At 51.4% G+C, this 20,171-nt stretch overlaps 24 protein-coding genes across 24 annotated transcripts; 12 read left to right on the top strand and 12 right to left on the bottom strand.

Annotated features, from left to right (window-relative positions):
* Positions 1 to 113: 113 nt before the first annotated feature.
* Positions 114 to 1,754, top strand: OGAPHI_003228 (uncharacterized protein; the record flags this gene model as incomplete). Its single annotated transcript, XM_046204185.1, has 1 exon — positions 114 to 1,754. One exon carries the CDS (start codon positions 114 to 116, stop codon positions 1,752 to 1,754), a length of 1,641 nt encoding a protein of 546 aa, XP_046061735.1.
* On the bottom strand, positions 217 to 1,390 carry OGAPHI_003229 (uncharacterized protein; the record flags this gene model as incomplete). The annotated part of the gene is made up of 3 exons (XM_046204186.1): positions 217 to 481; positions 697 to 1,239; positions 1,326 to 1,390. The coding sequence occupies 3 exons, from the start codon at positions 1,388 to 1,390 to the stop codon at positions 217 to 219; spliced, it is 873 nt and encodes a 290-aa protein (XP_046061736.1).
* A 271-nt stretch (positions 1,755 to 2,025) lies between the features above and the next one.
* Positions 2,026 to 3,435, top strand: OGAPHI_003227 (uncharacterized protein; the record flags this gene model as incomplete). The annotated part of the gene is made up of 1 exon (XM_046204183.1): positions 2,026 to 3,435. One exon carries the CDS (start codon positions 2,026 to 2,028, stop codon positions 3,433 to 3,435), a length of 1,410 nt encoding a protein of 469 aa, XP_046061734.1.
* Positions 3,436 to 3,528: 93 nt separating this feature from the next.
* Positions 3,529 to 4,563, top strand: OGAPHI_003225 (uncharacterized protein; the record flags this gene model as incomplete). The annotated part of the gene is made up of 1 exon (XM_046204181.1): positions 3,529 to 4,563. One exon carries the CDS (start codon positions 3,529 to 3,531, stop codon positions 4,561 to 4,563), a length of 1,035 nt encoding a protein of 344 aa, XP_046061732.1.
* Positions 3,555 to 3,911, bottom strand: OGAPHI_003226 (uncharacterized protein; the record flags this gene model as incomplete). The annotated part of the gene is made up of 1 exon (XM_046204182.1): positions 3,555 to 3,911. The coding sequence occupies one exon, from the start codon at positions 3,909 to 3,911 to the stop codon at positions 3,555 to 3,557; it is 357 nt and encodes a 118-aa protein (XP_046061733.1).
* A 321-nt stretch (positions 4,564 to 4,884) lies between the features above and the next one.
* On the top strand, positions 4,885 to 6,291 carry OGAPHI_003223 (uncharacterized protein; the record flags this gene model as incomplete). Its single annotated transcript, XM_046204179.1, has 1 exon — positions 4,885 to 6,291. One exon carries the CDS (start codon positions 4,885 to 4,887, stop codon positions 6,289 to 6,291), a length of 1,407 nt encoding a protein of 468 aa, XP_046061730.1.
* OGAPHI_003224 (uncharacterized protein) lies at positions 4,911 to 5,684 on the bottom strand (the record flags this gene model as incomplete). Its single annotated transcript, XM_046204180.1, has 1 exon — positions 4,911 to 5,684. One exon carries the CDS (start codon positions 5,682 to 5,684, stop codon positions 4,911 to 4,913), a length of 774 nt encoding a protein of 257 aa, XP_046061731.1.
* A 315-nt stretch (positions 6,292 to 6,606) lies between the features above and the next one.
* On the top strand, positions 6,607 to 7,863 carry OGAPHI_003221 (uncharacterized protein; the record flags this gene model as incomplete). Its single annotated transcript, XM_046204177.1, has 1 exon — positions 6,607 to 7,863. One exon carries the CDS (start codon positions 6,607 to 6,609, stop codon positions 7,861 to 7,863), a length of 1,257 nt encoding a protein of 418 aa, XP_046061728.1.
* Positions 6,915 to 7,226, bottom strand: OGAPHI_003222 (uncharacterized protein; the record flags this gene model as incomplete). The annotated part of the gene is made up of 1 exon (XM_046204178.1): positions 6,915 to 7,226. One exon carries the CDS (start codon positions 7,224 to 7,226, stop codon positions 6,915 to 6,917), a length of 312 nt encoding a protein of 103 aa, XP_046061729.1.
* On the bottom strand, positions 7,626 to 7,886 carry OGAPHI_003220 (uncharacterized protein; the record flags this gene model as incomplete). Its single annotated transcript, XM_046204176.1, has 1 exon — positions 7,626 to 7,886. One exon carries the CDS (start codon positions 7,884 to 7,886, stop codon positions 7,626 to 7,628), a length of 261 nt encoding a protein of 86 aa, XP_046061727.1.
* Positions 7,887 to 8,057: 171 nt separating this feature from the next.
* OGAPHI_003219 (uncharacterized protein) lies at positions 8,058 to 8,711 on the top strand (the record flags this gene model as incomplete). The annotated part of the gene is made up of 1 exon (XM_046204175.1): positions 8,058 to 8,711. The coding sequence occupies one exon, from the start codon at positions 8,058 to 8,060 to the stop codon at positions 8,709 to 8,711; it is 654 nt and encodes a 217-aa protein (XP_046061726.1).
* Positions 8,712 to 9,106: 395 nt separating this feature from the next.
* On the top strand, positions 9,107 to 10,861 carry OGAPHI_003217 (uncharacterized protein; the record flags this gene model as incomplete). The annotated part of the gene is made up of 1 exon (XM_046204172.1): positions 9,107 to 10,861. The coding sequence occupies one exon, from the start codon at positions 9,107 to 9,109 to the stop codon at positions 10,859 to 10,861; it is 1,755 nt and encodes a 584-aa protein (XP_046061724.1).
* On the bottom strand, positions 9,547 to 10,050 carry OGAPHI_003218 (uncharacterized protein; the record flags this gene model as incomplete). The annotated part of the gene is made up of 2 exons (XM_046204174.1): positions 9,547 to 9,849; positions 9,988 to 10,050. The coding sequence occupies 2 exons, from the start codon at positions 10,048 to 10,050 to the stop codon at positions 9,547 to 9,549; spliced, it is 366 nt and encodes a 121-aa protein (XP_046061725.1).
* Positions 10,862 to 11,024: 163 nt separating the features above from the next.
* On the top strand, positions 11,025 to 12,548 carry OGAPHI_003215 (uncharacterized protein; the record flags this gene model as incomplete). The annotated part of the gene is made up of 1 exon (XM_046204170.1): positions 11,025 to 12,548. One exon carries the CDS (start codon positions 11,025 to 11,027, stop codon positions 12,546 to 12,548), a length of 1,524 nt encoding a protein of 507 aa, XP_046061722.1.
* OGAPHI_003216 (uncharacterized protein) lies at positions 11,945 to 12,181 on the bottom strand (the record flags this gene model as incomplete). The annotated part of the gene is made up of 1 exon (XM_046204171.1): positions 11,945 to 12,181. The coding sequence occupies one exon, from the start codon at positions 12,179 to 12,181 to the stop codon at positions 11,945 to 11,947; it is 237 nt and encodes a 78-aa protein (XP_046061723.1).
* A 2-nt stretch (positions 12,549 to 12,550) lies between the features above and the next one.
* Positions 12,551 to 13,858, bottom strand: OGAPHI_003213 (uncharacterized protein; the record flags this gene model as incomplete). The annotated part of the gene is made up of 1 exon (XM_046204168.1): positions 12,551 to 13,858. The coding sequence occupies one exon, from the start codon at positions 13,856 to 13,858 to the stop codon at positions 12,551 to 12,553; it is 1,308 nt and encodes a 435-aa protein (XP_046061720.1).
* On the top strand, positions 12,894 to 13,345 carry OGAPHI_003214 (uncharacterized protein; the record flags this gene model as incomplete). The annotated part of the gene is made up of 2 exons (XM_046204169.1): positions 12,894 to 13,065; positions 13,170 to 13,345. 2 exons carry the CDS (start codon positions 12,894 to 12,896, stop codon positions 13,343 to 13,345), a joined length of 348 nt encoding a protein of 115 aa, XP_046061721.1.
* OGAPHI_003212 (uncharacterized protein) lies at positions 13,520 to 14,392 on the top strand (the record flags this gene model as incomplete). The annotated part of the gene is made up of 2 exons (XM_046204167.1): positions 13,520 to 13,792; positions 13,916 to 14,392. The coding sequence occupies 2 exons, from the start codon at positions 13,520 to 13,522 to the stop codon at positions 14,390 to 14,392; spliced, it is 750 nt and encodes a 249-aa protein (XP_046061719.1).
* OGAPHI_003211 (uncharacterized protein) lies at positions 13,952 to 14,416 on the bottom strand (the record flags this gene model as incomplete). Its single annotated transcript, XM_046204166.1, has 1 exon — positions 13,952 to 14,416. The coding sequence occupies one exon, from the start codon at positions 14,414 to 14,416 to the stop codon at positions 13,952 to 13,954; it is 465 nt and encodes a 154-aa protein (XP_046061718.1).
* Positions 14,417 to 14,460: 44 nt separating this feature from the next.
* On the bottom strand, positions 14,461 to 15,819 carry OGAPHI_003210 (uncharacterized protein; the record flags this gene model as incomplete). Its single annotated transcript, XM_046204165.1, has 1 exon — positions 14,461 to 15,819. One exon carries the CDS (start codon positions 15,817 to 15,819, stop codon positions 14,461 to 14,463), a length of 1,359 nt encoding a protein of 452 aa, XP_046061717.1.
* Positions 15,820 to 15,863: 44 nt separating this feature from the next.
* OGAPHI_003209 (uncharacterized protein) lies at positions 15,864 to 17,291 on the bottom strand (the record flags this gene model as incomplete). Its single annotated transcript, XM_046204164.1, has 1 exon — positions 15,864 to 17,291. One exon carries the CDS (start codon positions 17,289 to 17,291, stop codon positions 15,864 to 15,866), a length of 1,428 nt encoding a protein of 475 aa, XP_046061716.1.
* Positions 17,292 to 17,572: 281 nt separating this feature from the next.
* Positions 17,573 to 18,172, top strand: OGAPHI_003208 (uncharacterized protein; the record flags this gene model as incomplete). The annotated part of the gene is made up of 1 exon (XM_046204163.1): positions 17,573 to 18,172. One exon carries the CDS (start codon positions 17,573 to 17,575, stop codon positions 18,170 to 18,172), a length of 600 nt encoding a protein of 199 aa, XP_046061715.1.
* Positions 18,173 to 18,185: 13 nt separating this feature from the next.
* On the bottom strand, positions 18,186 to 20,090 carry OGAPHI_003206 (uncharacterized protein; the record flags this gene model as incomplete). The annotated part of the gene is made up of 1 exon (XM_046204160.1): positions 18,186 to 20,090. The coding sequence occupies one exon, from the start codon at positions 20,088 to 20,090 to the stop codon at positions 18,186 to 18,188; it is 1,905 nt and encodes a 634-aa protein (XP_046061713.1).
* Positions 19,230 to 19,475, top strand: OGAPHI_003207 (uncharacterized protein; the record flags this gene model as incomplete). The annotated part of the gene is made up of 1 exon (XM_046204161.1): positions 19,230 to 19,475. One exon carries the CDS (start codon positions 19,230 to 19,232, stop codon positions 19,473 to 19,475), a length of 246 nt encoding a protein of 81 aa, XP_046061714.1.
* Positions 20,091 to 20,171: the final 81 nt, after the last annotated feature.

The following is a 20,171-nucleotide window of genomic DNA, read 5'->3' as shown; positions in this document are numbered from 1 at the left end:
CGTAGGTCGATTCCTCATGTAGCAAAAAATAAACATCCCCTGTTTACTAAAATAAAGGTTTCATCAATCGGTCACAAGACTCAGGTTTGAACGCTTCTTTTGCATCAGATATCATGGCCCGTAAAATCGCTATAGAAGCCATCGAGTTTCTCAGAGGAAGAGTATACCTTGGCAGCTATGATCACCATCCTCAAAACACAGAAGAGCTGGTGTTCTTCACCGTTGAGGAGACTCTTCCCTATAACGCTTTCCACCTGGACTTTGGACCACTCCATATTGGCCACCTATACAGATTTGCAGTGACTTTGCACAATATCTTGAACGACAGTTCCAATAAGAACAAGGCTGTTGTGTTCTACTCATCGTCTGGCGCAAAGGAGAGAACCAACGCAGCATGTTTGTTATGTTGTTACATGGTTCTTGTTCAAAATTGGTCACCCCACCAGGTGTTGCAGCCAATAGCTCAACAGGAGCCTCCCTTCTGTGGGTTCAGAGACGCTGGGTATTCGAACGCCGACTTCGAGCTGAGTATCCAGGACATTGTTTATGGTGTTTGGAGAGCAAAGGAGCGCGGGATGCTCGACATCACCTCCTTCAACCTTGAGGAGTACGAGCAGTACGAAAGAGTTGACCAGGGAGATTTTAATGTTGTTTCTAAAGATTTCATTGCATTTGCATCGCCAAAACAGTCAAGACCTGGGGCTCCGTTGAACGAGCCTTTTAAGAAAGTTTTGGACTATTTCGTCAAGAGCAACGTCCAACTCGTGGTGAGACTCAACTCTCACCTTTATGACAAGAACGAGTTTGAAAAAAGAGGCATCAAGCATATCGATATGATTTTCGACGATGGAACATGTCCAACAATGGAATATGTTCAAAAATTCATCGGTGCAGCAGAGACAGTGATCCAAAGAGGCGGCAAGATTGCCGTTCATTGTAAGGCCGGTTTGGGAAGAACAGGCTGTTTGATCGGAGCACACTTGATCTACACTCACGGCTTCACCGCTAACGAGTGTATTGGTTACATGAGAATGATCAGACCAGGAATGGTGGTGGGCCCGCAACAGCACTGGCTCTACCTGCACCAAAACCAATTCAGAGACTGGAGATACTCCATGGTCATGGACAATCAGCCGGATGAGGCCATTGGCGGACTCTTTTCTCTGGTTCCATATAACGTTATTGAGGAGCGCGAAGCCCAGATGGTCGATGTCGAGCTGCGTCGCCATGTGATGACACCTACCCGCAGAAGAAAGGTTTCGGGCACTCTCAAGAGTGCGCACAAGGCCGTTCCGATGGAGAGTCCTGGACAGCCACGCAAGTACCGTTCGTCAACCAAGGAAAACCAGCCGTACGCAAATTCCGACGAAGAGGCCACGTACGAGTCCATTGCGCACCAGCTGTCGAGTCCAAAGCGGAAAACAAACAGACAGATGGAGCAAGACGAGATCTTCTATGGGACAGAAGCAGAGATGACAGAAAAGACAAAGAAGACGAGTCCGCAAGGGTCGCCGTATTTCCGCCGTGTTTCGACAACCACCACGACCACGACCACGATTTCCTCTTCGCCAACCCACTCCGCGTCTAATGAATCCGGCATGTTGTCGCTTCCAAAGCAGAGAGCTTCGCTTGGATCAAAGGACGGAAAAGCCAGACTCAACGGGTCCCGCATTCCAAGCTCCACCGATAAGGTGATAGGAAACGTTGGTGTCCGTAAAGTCTCGGCCGGGAAGAGAATCACTTCTGGCGTTTAGACACATTTGCTCTTTATAGCTATGAGTAGCTAATCAACGGATTAATTTAAAATCAATCTCTGCACAGCCGGGGTAATTTGTAGATCAAAACAAAAATAAATAAATATATGATACATCATCAACACAGAGTACTAAAGCTGATTATTGTGGCTGAATTATCTATATGAGCAGAGAGAACGTTACGAATCGGCGCAGGTCTTTGATTCCGCGACGAACAATCACTCCGACGGGGAACACGCGGCGCGTGAGTGGGGGGAACTCTGTTAAGAGTATGCTCCCTATCCCCTCATCTGCGCGTGCGGAAACGACGTCGGACGAGTTTCACACGCCGAGGGAGTACATTGAGATTCTAGAGGCATATGTTGACCAGGATTTGATTCTGGAGAAACAGCAGACCACGCAGCTTATTCAGAAGATCAATGTTGTTCTTGGACAGATCCAGGAGCTCAACAGCGAGAAGAATCTGATTTTGCGCGAGAAGAAGAAGATCCAGAACCTGATCGACGATCTGAAGGCCAACTATGAGAATTTGGACAAGACGTTGGTGATTAAAAACAAAAGCATAGACAATGAAATTTTGCAACACAAGAAGCTGCTCGAGACAAAGAAGAAGGAGCTTACCGAAACGTCGCAGGCGAAACTCGAGGAAGTGGAGAAGAATATGGTCGAGATGGTCGAGAGCTCGTTGAAAGACGAGGAGCAAGATGCACGCTGGAGCAAAGAGTTACAGGTTCTGGAGGAAAAGAAACAGGAGCTGGAGAAACGACTTGATGGGCTGAGACACGACAACAAGCGCAAGCTGGACGATCTTTTGGGCGAGACAGACGCCGAGGTTTTGGCAAAAAGCAAGCAGAAAGAACAGCAGTTGCACGGGCCTCGTAAAGAAGTTGAGGACTGCAAGTTAGAGCTGGAGAGTATAGAGACACAGCTGGACAAGAAAACAAGGGAGTTGGAGCAGCTGAGCCAAACGGTGGACCAGAAACGGTCGATCCTGGGGTCTATGGAGAATTACAAGGGTTCATTAGACCAGCAGGTTCTGGACCTAAAATTAGAGAAGACCCAGCTGTTGACCCAATTGGACGCCACAAACAGGGATCTTTCGCAGTTTGTGGAAACAGACTACTTGAGCGCATCACAGGAATATCAGGACGCGATGAAACGTCTGGAAACAGAAAGGCTTACCCGGTACAAGATCGAGAACGAGATATGGAACTTGCAAGGGAAGCCGTGCATTTTGGTTGATAAGGCGTCCAAGTTCACGAATGCTGTCGAGTACTCAAAAGGACGGGTCTGCGTGTTTGCAGAGGTGGTGTTACAAGGAACGAATTGCGCGATAATAGGTATCAACGTCGACTCTGAGTGTCTGGACGCGGTACGGGAGCATCTGGACGCGAGAGCGAGGTCCAGCCGGTACGCGAACTGGCAGATTGACATTAGTGAACAGCAGGGAGAGAACTCGTGTTGTTTGGAAGTGAACAGCACGAACCGCAACACACAGAAACAGATAGCTGGCACATTGACGTTTCTGGAGACCGATGCTCAGCGGCTCGACGATGTTTTAGCAAGTCTTGCAAAAGGCACACGAGTCATGTGTGTCATTGGTACCGACGAAAACACGACTCTTACAACATACAACGCCGTCTCGCTTGCCTTAGAGACCCACCAGCGGTCGTGTAGCTAGCTATGGCCGGCTACCGCAGAATTGCACAGCACACGACTTTTTAAATATAGTGAAGGGTAAAAAATTTCAAGGAATTAAACAAAACTATCCAACATGATGAGACCGTTGATGTTGAAGGGTCACGACCGTGCGTTGACCCAAGTGAAGTTCAACAGAGAGGGCGACTTGCTTTTCTCTGTTTCTAAAGGTAAAGAGGCCTCGATCTGGTACTCGTCCAACGGAGAACGGCTGGGAACCTTTATTGGCCACAATGGTACCATTTGGTCGATTGATATTGATCCAGAGACCGTTTTTGCGGTGACGGGAAGCGCTGATTTCACTGCCAAGCTGTGGAGGGTGGAGACCGGCGAGTGTGTGCACACATGGACTTTGGAGTCGCCTGTGAAGAGAGTGGAGTTCAGTCCTGACGGGAACCAGGTGTTGATTATTACAGACCAGGTGATGGGCCAGACGGGTAAAATTAAGATCTTTGACATTGACCACACTAAGAACGCACAATCTAACGCTCCATGGTTGGAGATCGTGAACCAGGACGGACCAGCTTCGAGATATACCGTTGCTGGCTGGTCCTACGGAGGATTCTACATTTTGGCTGCTCATGCTGACGGAAAAGTGAGCAAGTACGACGCAAAGACCGGCGAGCTGCTTGGAAGCGTGAAGAAACAGGAGCTGCTGCTTACCGACCTACAATTTTCTCCAGACAGAACGTATTTTGTTGTTTCTTCGAAGGATAAGAGTGCCTGTCTCTACGACGTTGACAACTTGGATCTTTTGAAACGGTACACCGCTGACGTTCCTATGAACAGCGCTTGTTTGACTCCCGTGAAGGAGTTTGTGATTCTGGGAGGTGGTCAGGATGCCAGAGAGGTCACCACCACATCGCTTTCTGAAGGTAAGTTCGAGGCCAGATTCTACCACCGTATATTTGAAGAAGAGATTGGCCGTGTCAAGGGACACTTTGGTCCGTTGAACTACGTGGCGGTGCATCCCAAGGGAACATGCTACGCTTCTGGATCCGAAGACGGTTTCGTTCGTTTGCACCACTTCCACAAATCCTACTTTGACTTCCTCTACGACGTGGAAAAAACTGCCCAGGCCACACAGCAATTTGAAATTGAAGCTAAATAGATATAATCCAGCTAACTTGGTCCGACATCATTTCTTGGCCGCAGCCTCGGCGAGTTTGCGCTCCTCGGCCGCTTTCTGCTTAGCACGCAGAATATTGGCGTCGTGCTCCAGCCGTTTTTTCGGGTCCCCGGACTTCTTCGACCCCTTTGCCTGCTCCTGCTGTTTCTTCAAGTTTTTGGCTCTAGCCAGGTCCCTCTGGTTACCCCTCGCCATGGACAGATTGTAGCTACTGCTCTAGAATTTTCAAAACCTTTTCTTCAACTTTTCCCAAAATGCAGCGGTGCGAGGTGTGCCGCGCTATAGGGGAAATTAAAACAGGGCATGTCACTGGCATTCTGTTTCCGTATTTATTTTATTCCCTTAGTTTTATCACCTGAAATTTTGGTGCACGGATGTATCCCAATGATCAACGCTTTGTTTGTGTACAACGGCAAGGGAGAGGTGTTGCTTTCTCGCTTGTTCCGGGACGGCGTGCGCCGCAACGTGTGCGAGGTGTTCCGGATCCAGGTGATTTCCAAGCTATCCGACATCAAGTCTCCGGTGCTGACTCTTGGGTCCACCTCGTTCATCCACATCCGCCACGGCTCGCTGTGGGTAGTCGCTGTGACGCGGTCGAACGTGGACGCCTCGCTTGTGTTTGAGTACCTGTACCGGTTTCTGGACGTTACCAAAAAACTCATTGGCATCGATACCGTGACGGAGTCGGATGTGAAGGCCAACTTTGCCGTTCTGTACGAGGTGCTCGACGAAACCATCGAGTCCGGCCACGTTTCCAACATGGAGCTGTCGACACTGAGGCCATTGCTATCGTCACAGCCGGCCGATCTTAGTCGATCGAGAAGCAACTCTGCTGGCGGATTGCTCGCGAGAGCCAACACGATCCGGCGCAAGTCCACCGGCAAGCTGCCACAGTTGTTCAACAGTCCGCTCGACCTCGAAGACTCGCCGCATCCGTGGCGGGCCACCGCTCCGAAATATAAGAAAAACACCGTCCAGATAAACGTTCTAGAGGATTTCAACCTGCTGACGAACGCGAACGGGTTTGTGCTGCGTTCGTTCGTGGACGGCCGCGTGACAATGGACTGTCGTTTGTCGGGCACGCCGACGTGCTCGTTTGCCATGTCGCAGAACGTTTCAGACGACCCGTTTGATGGGTTCAAGGCCACCGATTGCACGTTCCACCAAAGTGTCAACCTCAAAGACTACGATGAACACAACCTGATCAAGTTCATTCCGCCCGACGGCGAGTTCGAGCTTATGAGCTACAGAACAGACGTCGAGACCGCTCCGTTTAATATATATGCCGACATCGAGCCGTTTGGAGGCTCGAAATTGTCTTACAGCGTGGATCTGGAATCGACGTACCCGGCCAGCGTGGCTGCGTCGAACGTGACCATCAAGATCCCTGTGCCGCCAGGCACGTCCAGAGTGAAGCCTTTGGTCGATATTGGCAAGTTCCGTCTCGTGGAGGAAGAGAACATGGTGTACTGGCAGATCAAGAAAATGATGGGCCATCAAAAGGGCAAGCTGGCGTTCGAGGTTGAGGAAGTGTCGACGAAGTGGACTGCTGCCAAGCCGCCGATCTCGGTGAGTTTCAACCTGGCATCGTATTCCGTGGCAAGCCACAAGGTGAGGTTCTTCAAGGTGAAGGAGCCTAGCATGAACTACGCAACCGTCAAGAGCGTGAACTACGCGTCGAAGGCAAAAAGTTACGAAATCAGAATATAACAAGTTCCTGTGTTCAATCCCTGTAGCGTGCTCTGTAGTCAACGTGCTACCAAAAGGCAGGCGCGTACACAGCCTTGAAGTTTGTCAATTTTTTGTGAAAGGCGCGATTTGTCAACGCAAAAAATTGTCAAGTGGAGTGTATAGCGTACTGGCGTGACAAATACACAGAACGGCTACATTAAACAAGTAACGACGCGCGCGATTGCACATATTGGGCGTTTATTTGGAAACCCGAGCGTTTAACAGAGTGAAACTAGTCAGAATTTAAGTTTTGCCCTCAACAGCAAGCATTGCCAGAGTTTTAGTAATATTGCCATGTCTGAGCCAATTAAGAAGGGAAACATTGCCCAGGCGCCTACTCCCCAGAACACCCCTGCTTCCGTGAGCGGCTCGTACCTGAAGAACGCTCCGTTGCCTACGATTCCGTCCACCATCAAGGAAGACGATGAGTTGCACAAGAAGTTGCTGGCCAATCCAGCGATCCTGTCTATGATCGAGGGCAAGCTGAATACGCTTGTGGGCACAGACTCGGGGTACGTGAAGGCCCTTCCTCCTAAGATCAAGAATAGATTATACGGGCTGAAGGCTCTGCAACAAACGCAATTCAAGCTTGAGGCAGAGTTTCAGATGGAGTTGCTCAACTTGGAGAAGAAGTACCACGAGAAGCACCTCCCGATCTTCCAGAAGAGAAAGAGGATCGTGCTGGGGTCGTTGGAACCAACCACCGAGGAGATCGAGGAAGGCCAGGCCTTGATGGGCGAAGAGGAGGACGAGGAGGAGGAGGAGCAAGATGAGGCCAAGAGCGAGATTGACGAAACTCTCAAGGATGTGAAGGGCATTCCAAGTTTCTGGCTGACTGCCATGGAGAATCTGGGGCCTATTGCTGAGCTAATAACCGATAGAGATTCCGAAGCTTTGAACCACCTTATTGACATCAGACTCGAGTATTTTGATGCTCTTGGGTTCAGACTGGTGTTTGAGTTTGAAGAAAACGAGTACTTTACCAACAAGCAGCTTGTGAAAACATATTATTACCAGAAGGAGCTAGGATACTCAAGAGACTTTGTGTATGACCATGCAGAGGGATGTGACATTAAATGGAAGGACAATGACCACAACCTGACAATTAGTGTGGAGAAGAGAAAGCAAAGAAATAAGCACACGAAGCAGGTGCGTACCATTGAGAAATTGACAGCTGTGGATTCATTCTTCAATTTCTTTACTCCGCCACAGCCAACTAAGCCTGAGGAGGAGGAAGAAGAAAAGGACGAAGAGGAGGACTCCGAGGAAGAGGAGGAGGAAGAAGGTGCTTTGGAGGAGAAATTGCAATTGGACTACGAGATCGGCGAGCTGTTCAAAGACAAGCTGATTCCAAGAGCGATCGACTGGTTCACCGGATACGCTCTGGAGTACGAATACGACGAGGGAGAAGAGGAGGAGTTTGACGACGACGAGGAGGACTCTGAAGAAGAGGAGTCTGACGACGCGGACGGCTCCGACTCCGACGACTCCGACGCAGACGAAGACGCTGGCGCCGCAAAAGCACAGCCGGCAGAGTGTAAACAACAATGAGGACCAGGATGGTATTTTTTCATGTGATATTGTCAAAAGTGTTCGCGTGTAGCTGGAAATAAATATCAAGCTGTTAGGCTATTTGAAGGAAATCCCCACCCGTTTGGGTAACAAAATCCCGGACCATGGATATAGTAGCCTCAAGCCAAACGGTATATAAAGGGATGTTTTGACGATCTGTAAAGGTATCGAAAATGTCTCAAGGAACACTGTTTTTGAATCTTGCTTCTCCACGCTCTTCTCTATTCAAGGATTTGGCCGAGTACCTCAACTTGGATATCAAAATTTCTGATAACAAGGATCCAGTTTTTATTAAGAACTTCCCGTTGAAACGGGTTCCTACTTTCATTGGCCCAGACAACTACATTTTACATGAAGCTGTTGCCATTTTGATTTACCTGATTTCACTGGCTCCCAACGGCCACAACTTCTACGGAAAGAACATTTACGAACAGGGTCAGGTCTGGAAATGGGTCTCGTTTGTCAACAGCGAATGGATTAGTGAATTGGTCAACTTTATCTATCCATTGAATGGAACCTTACCATACAACAAGGAACAAGTTGCAGAGGCAGAAAAAACCTTGGAAACTTTTGCCAACCTGCTGGAAGACCAGCTTAAGAAGACCAAGTATCTGGCAACCGACGACCAACCTACTTTGGCCGACATCTGGGCTGTCCAGTCTGTCAGATGGGGATTCCAGTCCGTTTGGGACAAAAAATGGACCCAGAAACACGCTGTTTTATACAAATGGTTCAGGGAAATCGCCGACAACAGTCCTGTGGTCTCGCGCTCGCTCAAGGGATTCCAGCCTCTTGAGGTGGCTTGGAAGAACGAGAAGAAGGCGTAACATTGAGGTTTCTAGACTCTAACATGGCTCTTGTATACTTGACCAGTTGCAACCGTTCTTGTTTAATGCGCCACCGGACCCAGGTTCTGCACGTGGCGCAGCTTTTTAAATATTAAATTAGGTGCCCAAACATGTTTTTCCCTTAAAACGACTATACTTTTTACGTTCAAACACTACTCTGCAATTACTGTATGACCAAACGTCTCCCGCGATCGTATCCCGGCAATCTCCAGTCACCCCACCCGCTGTATAAGAGCTTGTTCGCTCTGGTGTCGCTCCTGCCCAGCTTCTCAAATGCCTTGCCGATCCCGGCAAAGGGTTTGATTGCCAGGGGCGTTCTCCACACGGCTGGAAAAACACACGAACCACTATCCGAGGGCGAGTTCTACATTTATATGATCGCGTCCATCTCGTTGGTGTTATTGGGTGGCGTTTTTGCCGGGCTAACATTGGGTCTGATGGGCCAGGACGAGCTGTACCTCAAAGTGATGGCCGATAGTGGCACCCCTAACGAGCGCAAATGGTCTCGAGAGGTGCTGAGTCTGATCGGCAGAGGTAAACACTGGGTTCTGGTCACTTTACTATTGTCCAACGTGATAACTAACGAAACGTTACCTGTTATGTTGGACAGATTTTTAGGTGGAGGATTTGCGGCTGTTTTATCTTCCACCGCTGCGATTGTCATTTTCGGAGAAATCATCCCCCAGTCGGTTTGTGTTCGTTACGGACTACAACTGGGCGCGTATTTCTCCCCCTTCGTGCTTGCATTGATGTACTTGATGTACCCTGTTGCATACCCGATTGCGCTTTTGCTGGATTACATTTTGGGTCAAGATCACGGTACCGCATACCGTAAAAGCGGGCTCAAGACCCTTGTCACTCTCCACAAAACCATGGGAGTCGAGAGACTCAACCAGGACGAGGTCACCATCATCAGTGCCGTTCTCGACTTGAAGGAGAAAAAGGTCTGCACGATCATGACTCCTATCGATAAGGTGTACACGCTTCCGTCCGATCGGATTTTGGACGAGGAGGTTGTCGAGGAGATCTTCAACGCCGGATTCTCCAGAATCCCGATCCATCTTCCGGGCGAGCCAACAAACTTCGTTGGAATGCTGCTGGTTCGTATTCTGATCAGCTACGACCCAGAAGACGGGCTGCCTGTTTCCTCGTTCCCGCTTGCAACTCTGCCAGAGACTTCGTTGGAAACCTCGTGTCTGAACATTCTGAACTACTTCCAAGAGGGAAAGTCTCACATGGTGATTGTCAGTAATACTCCAGGTATGGACACTGGAGCCGTTGGAGTGCTCACGTTGGAGGACGTTATTGAGGAGCTCATTGGCGAGGAGATTATTGACGAGAGTGACGTCTACGTTGACGTGGACAAGAACATTATGCGGAGCAATCCTGGCCCGCTGGCCAAGAAGAACGTGTCCACGTATCTTCACAGTCTGTACTCGTCGCGGTCGACCTCCCAAACGGGCGGACAGACGGCCTCGCCGACCCCGGCGTACTACCACAAGAGAGACAGTCTCGACAACAGGAACACGCCCGAGCCACAGCATAACGCGCCAATCAACTCCACTATTGCCAACGGCATGAAACCGTCAAACCTTGCCGTGAACCCGCTGCAGACCAGCAACGTGCATGTGACCATCAAGAAGCAGCCCCAGCTCGGGACGAACATCAAGACCGAGAACGGCACACCCAACTACGGTGCGGCGGGGTCTGAGGGTGACGCTGCAGAGAAACAGTCCAAGACACCGACGCGCAAGCTGTCTGTGACTCAGACAAAGACTACGACGGTGCAGAAGCGGTTCACGCTGCCTAACGAGAGACAACAGCGGTCTTCGGTGGATCTTTCTGAGGTGAACGACCAGACCACGCCAGTGAAGTCGGGCGCCATGGACATTTCAAGGGAGCCCGAGAGTGAGCCTTTGAGCGAGGGGATGTCCCTGAAGAGCAGCTCGGGCATTGTGGAGAACGTGATTAGCGTTCGCGGAGTGAGTAAGACTGTGATTGGCGAGACCGTGGTCAGCGACACGATGCACATCGACGAGGACCATCTGGATGAGGGCGAACCTTTCCTAAGTAAGAGCAATGGCCTCAAACCGCGCAGAGACTCCAAGCGGTTTTGGGACTGGGGTTGAACCAAATACCAATATTTTTATATCGACGCGTCGATCGGTGCCCAGGTGCTTAGTTTCACCGACTCCCATGTAGAAATTATTTAACGTGAGCTAAACATTTCTTGGCTTGTTTGAAACAGTTTGTTCTCACCAGTCATTTTGTGAGCGGAATACACCCGGAGTGATGCCCAAGTCAGACGATCATCTGCAGGTGCCGTCCAGCATGACGAGCCTGGCGATGGAACGCAACGGATCGTCTTCTAGTTTGCACTCCCACTCAAGCAGTACCGCCACGGGGGCAAGTAGCAATGTGTTGTCCAAGCTGTTCCGCAAGGGATCAGACCGGTCAATCCGGTCGAACAGGAGTGTTTTGAGCAGTTCCAGCAGACCTCCGTCCACTTTCACCACGGATACTCCCACGCTGACTCCTAAGGCCAGCAATAGCAGCGCTGCGTCCACGGCAGCGAGCTCTGACTCGTCCTCGTTACGTCATCTGAAGTTACGGCGGTTCTTGAAGCCTCCGTTCAAGCAGCACAAGGTGAAGGAACAACAGGAACATCTCCACCATGTCATCCACAACAAATTAAGCAAGCTAAAAATTGGCGGACACCATCCCGGTCTTGCTCGGCAGAAACTCGAACTCCACCAGAACGCGCAGGAGGGGCACGAGCAAACACCTTCGTCCAACGACGGGCCTACCGTGAGGAAATTGGTGGCTGCATATGGCGAGATTCCTGATATTGCCGTGGAAAAGAACGTTCTAGGAGAAGGTGCAGGCGGCTCTGTTTTGATTGTCAGACGGCCTTCAGATGGAATGGTTTTTGCTATCAAGAAGTTCCGTCCCCAAAACAGCAGAGAAACAGATTACGACTACCGGAAAAAGGTGTACACGGAGTATCAGCTGTCGGCAGATCTGCGCCAGGAAAACGTGATCAGGGTGTACGATCTGCTCAACGAGCAAAATCTGTATGTGATGGTGATGGAATACTGCAAATACGACTTCTTCACCATTGTCATGGGAGGAGTGATGTCTAAAGACGAGATCTATTGCTATTTCAGACAAATGGTCCAAGGTGTTCTTTATCTACACGGGCAAGGAATTGCTCATCGCGACCTGAAACTGGACAACTGCGTGGTGAACGAGCAGGGGATCTTGAAACTGATCGACTTTGGATCCGCAGCAAGGTTTAGAGATCCTGCGTTGGACGATCCACGGTCGATAATCAAAGTCAGGGGAATTGTTGGCTCCGATCCGTACCTGGCACCAGAATGCTTGTCATTGAGCTCGTACGACCCGCGTCCAGCAGACGTTTGGTCTCTGGCAATCATATTCTGCTGCATGGTGCTCAGACGGTTCCCATGGAAAATCCCCAAAACAACCGACAACTCCTTCAAGGCGTTTGTGGGTGAACCTGCTACCGAAGAGAACCCGAAACCAACCCCAGGTTCTACCAAGCTGCTCAAGATGCTTCCATCAAAGTCGAGCCATTTGATTGGTCAGATGCTCGCGGTGGATCCGAGAGACCGCATTGGTCTTCCTGAAGCAGTGCAGAGTCCATTTCTGGCAGAGGTTGACTGGTGCCACGACAACATCAAGGGTAAACACTCGCATTACCTAGTGACTGAGGAAGACCTTCAGAGAGCCGACGCGGAGCTGAAGAAACAGGCCGAACCTCCAGCCAAGGCCCCAGTGAACAAGGCTGTGTAAGCTCACCAGCCATGGTCGTATAACATCGACACCGACTCACCGTTGTTGATTCTCCGGATTGCCTCCGAAAAGATGCGCGAGACGTCCAGTATCACCATGGTGTCTGCGCCGATTTGTGTATAATGAGTGGTCTGATCGACAGAGTTTGTGGTGATGATCTTATCGATTGCTGAGTTTTTCAGCTTGCTGGTTGCATCACCACTGAAAATCCCGTGGGTGATCAACGCATAGACATACTTGGCACCCTGGTCTTTTAGCAGGCTGGCTGCACGGGTGATTGTACTGGATGTATCAACTAGATCGTCAATAAGAACACAGACTTTATCTTGCACTTCGCCAACCAGCATGGTGGTTGCAACGTACTGTTCGACTGCCGACTGCGACATCGAAGCGGTAGACGGCGACCGTTGCATGGAGAGACCGGGAGTTGCAAAGCTGACGCTGTTGACGCTCGAACTGGACGGGTTGGAGTGGGCCATGAGGTCCTGGGAAGGGGTCTGGTCTGCCATTTGGCGACGTTCTTTGTGGATCAAGGCGAACGGCATGGATAGCACGTCGGCTATGGCTGCTGCTCTCTTTGCACCACCAGCGTCGGGAGAGACAATCACGCAGTTTTTATAGTCCGGAACGTAGTTTGTGATGTAATGTTGAAACAGGGGTTTGGAGAGCAGGTTATCGACTGGGATGTCGAAAAAGCCCTGGAATTGGGCGTCGTGAAGGTCCATGGTAATGATATGGTTTGCTCCAGCAGACGTGATGAGGTTGGCGACCAGAGTGCCACTCTGTGCGATCCATGAACGGTACCCTGTGGTGGCTATGGCAGCGTCGTTTGTGCGCAGGGTTTGGAGTGCAGGGGCTGCAGAGGATCCGCGCGCTTTCTGGTTGAGAATCTCTTTTGGCGTCGGGTCATGGGAGAACCTGGAGACCAGTTTGGGCGAGGACGGAACGCTATCTGCGATCTGGGTGCCCTTATGCTGGGCTCCATTAGGAGCACCCCGTTTGCTGCCCTTGGAGTCGACCTGTCTGGAGTAGAAGAACAGCGGACAGATGACGGTGATACGTTTGGCAGAAGCCATTTTGCAGGCGGAAATCATGATGAGCAGTTCCATAAACAAATCGTTCACGTGGCCTGCTCCTGTCTGGATGATAAAGACGTCCTTGTCTCTAACGGAGTCGCCGTACTGGACAGACGTTTCGCCGTTGGCAAACTTTCTGAGCTCGACCTTTCCCGGAGGAAGGCCGAGGTTGCGACACACACGCTCGGCCAGGTCTGGGTTCGAGGACCCGGAAAACACAATGATATCACGCATATAAGGAAGTGAGAAATATTTGAACAAGAGTTTTTTCCTGGGTCAAGGGCTGCACAGCCGTACTCGGAGGGAAAACCGGTGCATGGTTATTGGTCACACGTTGCTGGCGGCGACGACGGAATTGAGTTGCTCGTCGAACAGGTGGCAACGGATGGGCATTTCGAGCTCGTAGAAGGGGTTTTTCAGCACGTAGTCGCAGTAGTACTGGTAGATCTTGTCGTACATGAGGGCGAACCGTGTTTCGTCCACGTCGCGGGAGACAAACAGGATGATTTTCACGCCGGTGACGGTCTGGTTGATGAAGATTTTGAACTGGGCGGTGGCGATTTCGCGCAGGCCGGTGCGGTTGGAGTTGGCGAGCAATTTCGAGCGCTCGTGGTTGTGAACCGCATCGGGAGGAGTGATCTTGGAGGCGATTGCGTGCACCCCGTGCAACGAACTGGCTATCACGAGATAATCGTTGGACTTCTGGCGCGTGATCGGCGAATTCACTGTCTTGAAGTCCTTTTGATAAAGCAAAGAGCCCGACCGTGACGTTATATACACCGAATAAATCATTAAATATTTTCGCTAACAAAATATTGGCAGATATATTTTCTATGCTACAATAGCCCGCGCTGGGGCTTTCTGCGTTTTTCGCGATACACGCGGTACGCCAGCAGCCCGATGTACGCCAGCACGAGCGCCATCGCCGTGTACACCGTGTACTTGATCACGGCCCACACCAGGGAGAAGAACGAGCCAATGGCCCCGCGTTCGTCGTTGTGCAGCTCCATGTTCCGTCTCTTTGCTCTGTTTTCGGACTGCTTGAGCCGACGCGAGGACTTTCTTCTCACGGGCTTGGGTTTGCGTTCCAGGCGACGGTGACGACGCTTGGCCTCGGACTGTTTGTTCTCGGCGTCGATCTTGTCGTCGAGCTTGTCCATCAAAGCGTCCACCGACCGCACAGAGTTGCCCTGTGTATCCTTCAGGGCGCTCACCTCGATCCCGTACAGATCCACGTTGTGCGAGAGTTCGCCGGTCTCGGCACTGACGCCAAAATACGGCGTCTGCGGAATCAGACTCGACGACAGCTCCTTGGTGGTGAAACACGTTTTCCAGCTACCATCGCCCAGAACGTCAAAGTCCACCTGGAACAGGTTCGACGACCGCACGTACATCAGCCGCATCCGCGACGGGGTGTCTGTGCGCGTGTTGTACACGCGGTGCAGCGAACAGCTGCCGATCTCGGTGCTCGTTCCGTCGTCGTCCTTGTTGTACTTGTCGTGCACGCCGTTGTTCGTCTGGATAGACACACGCGGGAAGCTCGTGGCGCCGTTGGACTTGCGCAGCCGGTTCTGCGTGTTCTTGAACGTATCCAGAATCACCGTCAGCCCGTGGTAGTTGCTCTGCATGCCAAACAGATTACCCTGGCTCAATGGCTCCGAGGTGAGCCAAAACGCCATACCGTCGCCAATCAGCGACATCCGGTTCTGCTCGCCGTGGATCCGGAAGTCCACAACGGCCTCAAACGCACCTGCCTCCTTCAGCGAGATCGGCAGCCGCGAAAACACATACCCAACAGAGTTGGGCTGCTCCGGCACCAATCGCACATACTCTGCGTCTTTCTTCATCACCATGTTGCCGCCGTTTTCGTAGTTCACCAGCGACAGCGTGGCCGGATTCAAGAACGGCTGTGCAAAGTTCAGATACTGGATCTTCTCGCGCCGGATCTCGTTCTCGTCGATCAGGTCCTGCACATCGTTGGGCTCCGACTCAGAAACAACGACCGGCTTGCTGCCTGCGAAATAGCGAAGCGCAAAAAACACAAACACAATGAACGCAACCAGCCTGGTCTTGGGCCCCGTGCTCGCCAAAAACCGACGAACCTTCTGTGGCCGAGACTCGCCAAACCTCACTCCAATATCCATCAACGAAGCTACTGGAAAATTATTATTATAATTCCGATATTTCTGGTACATTTTATTGAGTGCTTAGGTAATCGACAAGACCCCAATCTATAACACTAGTAATCGTAACTCATAAGCGAACATTCGCTGGAGGCCATCATCCCAGATACACTGGCCTCCGTGCGAACGGAGAAGTTCGAGCCCATCTCGTGGATCATGATGCGGATCTCCTCCTCGCCAGGTTGACCCTTGTTGCCAATCAGGGCGGTGTCGAGCTGCAGCTCGTTGTTCTTGTGCAACAGACGGTCTAGCATACCAAGCTTCGAGGATCGCTCGTGCTCGTGCGGCCCGGGAAACGACGCCTCCAGAATATACTCTCTTTGCGGCTCCAGATTCTCCATTCCCGAGTGCTCTCTGCTGCGCACCTTGTCGAGGTGCACGTGATCAACAGGCACCTGACACGCGTACAGATGGTAGTCTGCCGGGCTGATGCGCGAGTCCACGGACAGCGGGCCGTGTTCGGCGAGTTTCCGACAGTCGAGCACCTCCTGGCGCAGATCGAACAGGTTCCCGCGCTCCCACGGGTTGACGGTGAGGTATTTGCAGAGAATATGGTACACCTCGTGAGATATCGGCAATATGCGTAGCAACACTGCAGGGTCCTTGATAAACGCCTTGAAAGTTGGGTCCTGCAGCGACGCCTTGAGCCACGGGTTCCGGATCGAGATGAGATTAATTAGGATGATGGCCAGCGACCACACGTCTCCTGCGCTAGTTGGCAGTTTGACGTTCTGGTGCACCTGGCCGTCGTCTGGCTTGAGGATCCGTTCGAGGTGCATGCAGTGCGACTCTGTCTGGTTGAAGCCCTGACAGAAGTTCTGGATCCGTTCGGGCGACATGTAGTAGCTGGACCCGCAGCAGATGTTGGACTCCATCTGCTGGTCCTGCAACGCGAGGCCAAAGTCGGCAAGGATCATTTTGGTTCCATTTTCAGTGACAAGGATGTTTTCCGGCTTGATATCGCAATGGTAGACGTTTTTCGAGTGACAGTAGGTGATTGCATCGATCAGTTGGAGAAACACCTTCTTGATGAGGAACGGGTCGTTCTTGTAGCGCTGCTGCTCCACGATTGTATTAAACAAGTCCCCGTCCGGGTAGTAGTCCATCACCACCATGATTGCGGACTTGAGGTCGTAGACTTTGTAAAGCGAGAGGATATTGGGGTGTTTGTGCACCTTGAGTTGTAGACTAATCTCCTTGAGGATTTTGGAGCTTGCTCCGTTGCGTTCAATTAGGTCGAGGTTGAGCAGATGTGCGACGAGATTGTTGTGGTTCAAAAGCGCGGTGTCCAGAAGGTCGGCCTCCATCTCGGCCAACGCTTGCTTGTTGCCGTGACCGGTCTGGTTCTTGAGGATAATCTTGATGGCATAGGTCTTGCCCGTGTAGAGATGGCGTGCGGAGTAAACGACACCGTACGAGCCAGAACCGACTCTGTTCTGGAACTGGTACTTGTTGTTGAGCGTGATGTTTGATAGATTCTTCATTCTTGAACCCTAAACGTTATTGCAATCAGGGTGCAAGATTAACATTATAAATGTTTCCCCACCGATCTGGTATGAGAGAAGCCGCACTCATGACTCGAAGTCAGTCGATGACCCGAATTAGGAAGGTGAGGAATTGTTTCTATGCAGAAAAAGTTGCAGGTGCGGCGTGGGTCATAATTTACTTTTTCCGAATGTCTCTCCACTCTGCGTCAAATCGTCTGATCTTTTAATAAATAACGAGAGAAAAAAAATATTTGTGTGATAAGGCCCTTTCTATTGCCATGGAGGCTTTGAAATCACAAGATCTGACCAAAGTGCGTCCCGAGTCATTGCGAGCCGTGCTGGGACCTTTTAAACCCGCGGCTGAATCCCTCCCGCCGTACTCGTCCGCCCTGGAGGCGGATACCGTGTTCCAGATCGTGGAGGTGAGGGACACGACCAAATCCAATATCGCTTACATTGAACGCCTGGTGGAGCTTATCGACGCGAACGAGGGATTTTATGACCGCCAAAACAGATCCAAGCCCACCAGACAGAAAGTTATTCGCTCGGCAGACGTCAACGGCGACGCGCATGAACATCTCCCCCCGCCGGTGTATTCTAGCATGTACCGTTTGACGCTGCAGGACGCGCACGGGAACTTGTGCTACGCGTATGAAATTGAGCCGTTGCCGTTCCTGAGAGCCACCGCCGATCTCTACCCCATAAAATTAGGTTCCAAGTTGCTGGTTTACAAAGGCACAACCGTCATGCTGAATGCAACTTTGCACCTTGGCGCCAACACCTGCAGGTTCTTGGGAGGAGAATTACCCCACATGAACTACAAATTATACCAACGCGAGCTGGAAAAATTCAAACATCAAATAGACTACATCGCATAATCATCCCGCCTCATCATTCCAGCAGCAGTTCCCACAGAGCTTGCTCGTTCGGGTACTCGTGGTGGATCACGCTCACGTTCACGTAATCGTCCAGAATGCTGCCGATCAGGCTGTGCGACGGCGTCCCGCGTGGATACAGTAGCTGCCACTCTCGCCAGATGCTGAACGCCTCCTCGCTCCAGGCCCGGAAAGACTCCTCTTCAATAATCGTGGTCTGCACGATCTCTCTGTTGGGGAACACTCCCCACGTAACACAATTACTCTTTTGGTTCGACAGATTCGAGGAGAAGTTGCCCTTACTATCGATGGCATAGTAACTGACGTAATCGTTCGCCTGCAACCGCGGCAGAAGCTGTTCCCAGTGTTTTTTGGAAACAAACATCTCCACAAACGCTTTTTGGTAGACATATCCGTTCTTAGGACCCCAACCAAAGATCTTGTCGCTGGATTTGCTGCAATTGGTTGCTGGCTGCGACGAAACCGTGAAACACAGGATCTCGTTCAGCCGAATCAGCTCCTCCTGGATCAGGGCGGTTTCCGGGTTCAATCCCAGCTCTGACCACGGCAACGCGTCCACTTTCCCGCTCAGGTAGTTGATGAACACCTTGGAGATGTCCTTCAGCGTCTTGGGGTACCCCCATAGCTCGTACGCCTTGGCAGACGTGATCTTCAGCGACGGACCATACCCGTCGATCTCTCCGTACGCAGGAGACCGCGAGTCACCAAACCGTCCGTTCGGGAAGTCGTCCCACGTGGCGTCCTTGCCCAGCGTTCCCTGGCCAGACGAGATCGAGATCATCGTCTTCACCTGCGACATCGAGTTTCTCTTCTCGGACCGCACCATCGGCGTGTCCACAATCACCTGGTTGTTCACGTGACGGAACCGGTTGGCGTACGCCGCGCGTTTAGCTGTCGTGGTGGTCTCATCAATGTCGTCGTCGGAACTGGAGCTGTTCTCCTTCAACTCCTCCTCCTCCTTCTTACGAAGCACCTCCGAAAGCAGCTTGTTCTTGTTGATGATCTGCGCAATCGACTTCTCGAGGTTCAACGTGTAGAAATGGAACCCTCTGATTCTGCCGCCGGTTTTGTCGTGGATTCTGGAAACCATCTCCGACAAAATGTCCACGCCGATCGCCTTGACTTTGTCGTCGTCGTTCTGGATATCCTCCGAGAACCGGCCCAGAACAGAATCTGGGATCGACGCATGACTCAGCTTGGAAGCTCTTTGGAAAATGTTGTACCCGTTGATCGGCATCAGCCCTGGAATGATCAAGATATCTTTATTTTTGATCTGGTCATGTGACCTCACCGTTTGCTCAAAATGCACAAACTTGTCGGTGTCGTAAAACAATTGCGTGATGAGGAAGTCGGCGCCCGCGTTCAGCTTAGCCGCCAGATACGGCAGATCGCTGTTCATGTCCTGGTCGCTGTTGTCTGCTCCCTCGACGTGTCCCTCGGGATACCCCGCCACACCTATGCAGAAGTAGTCGTCGTACTCGGCCTTGATGTACGACACAAGGTCCACGGCGTACTGGAAATGGCCGTGGTGCTCGGGATCGACGCCCTCGCGAGGCGGGTCTCCGCGCAATGCCAGAATGTTTCTGATGCCTGCTTTCTTGGCCTTAGTCAGAGCGTCGTCAATCACCTCCTTGGACGTGTTGGTGCACGTCAAATGCAGACACGTGGTGAGTCCCAGTTCCGCCTGGCAAGTAGCCGCCAGGTCCAAGGTCTTGTGGGCAGTGGAACCTCCGGCTCCCCATGTGACAGTGACAAACAGCGGGCCCAGCAAAGACATTCTCGACAACCGCGCGTACAGGTTACGCAGCCCGTTCTCCGTCTTGGGCGGGAAGAACTCGAACGAGAAAAACGGGTCCTGAGGACCGAGCTCGGCCACTTTATCAGTAATCTTGATGGACATGACTAAATGGAGAGTAAGATTGAAAAATTGAGAAAAAACCAGCGAGCGTCGGTTCCTTAATAAATTGTGGCGTCGATCGGC

This window comes from Ogataea philodendri (genome assembly GCF_020536065.1).
Source record: "Ogataea philodendri strain CBS6075 chromosome Unknown scaffold16, whole genome shotgun sequence".
NCBI classification, from domain to species: Eukaryota; Fungi; Ascomycota; class Pichiomycetes; order Pichiales; family Pichiaceae; genus Ogataea; species Ogataea philodendri.
Note: the sequence above shows the minus strand (reverse complement) of the source record. Positions and strands in the feature narration are given on the sequence as shown.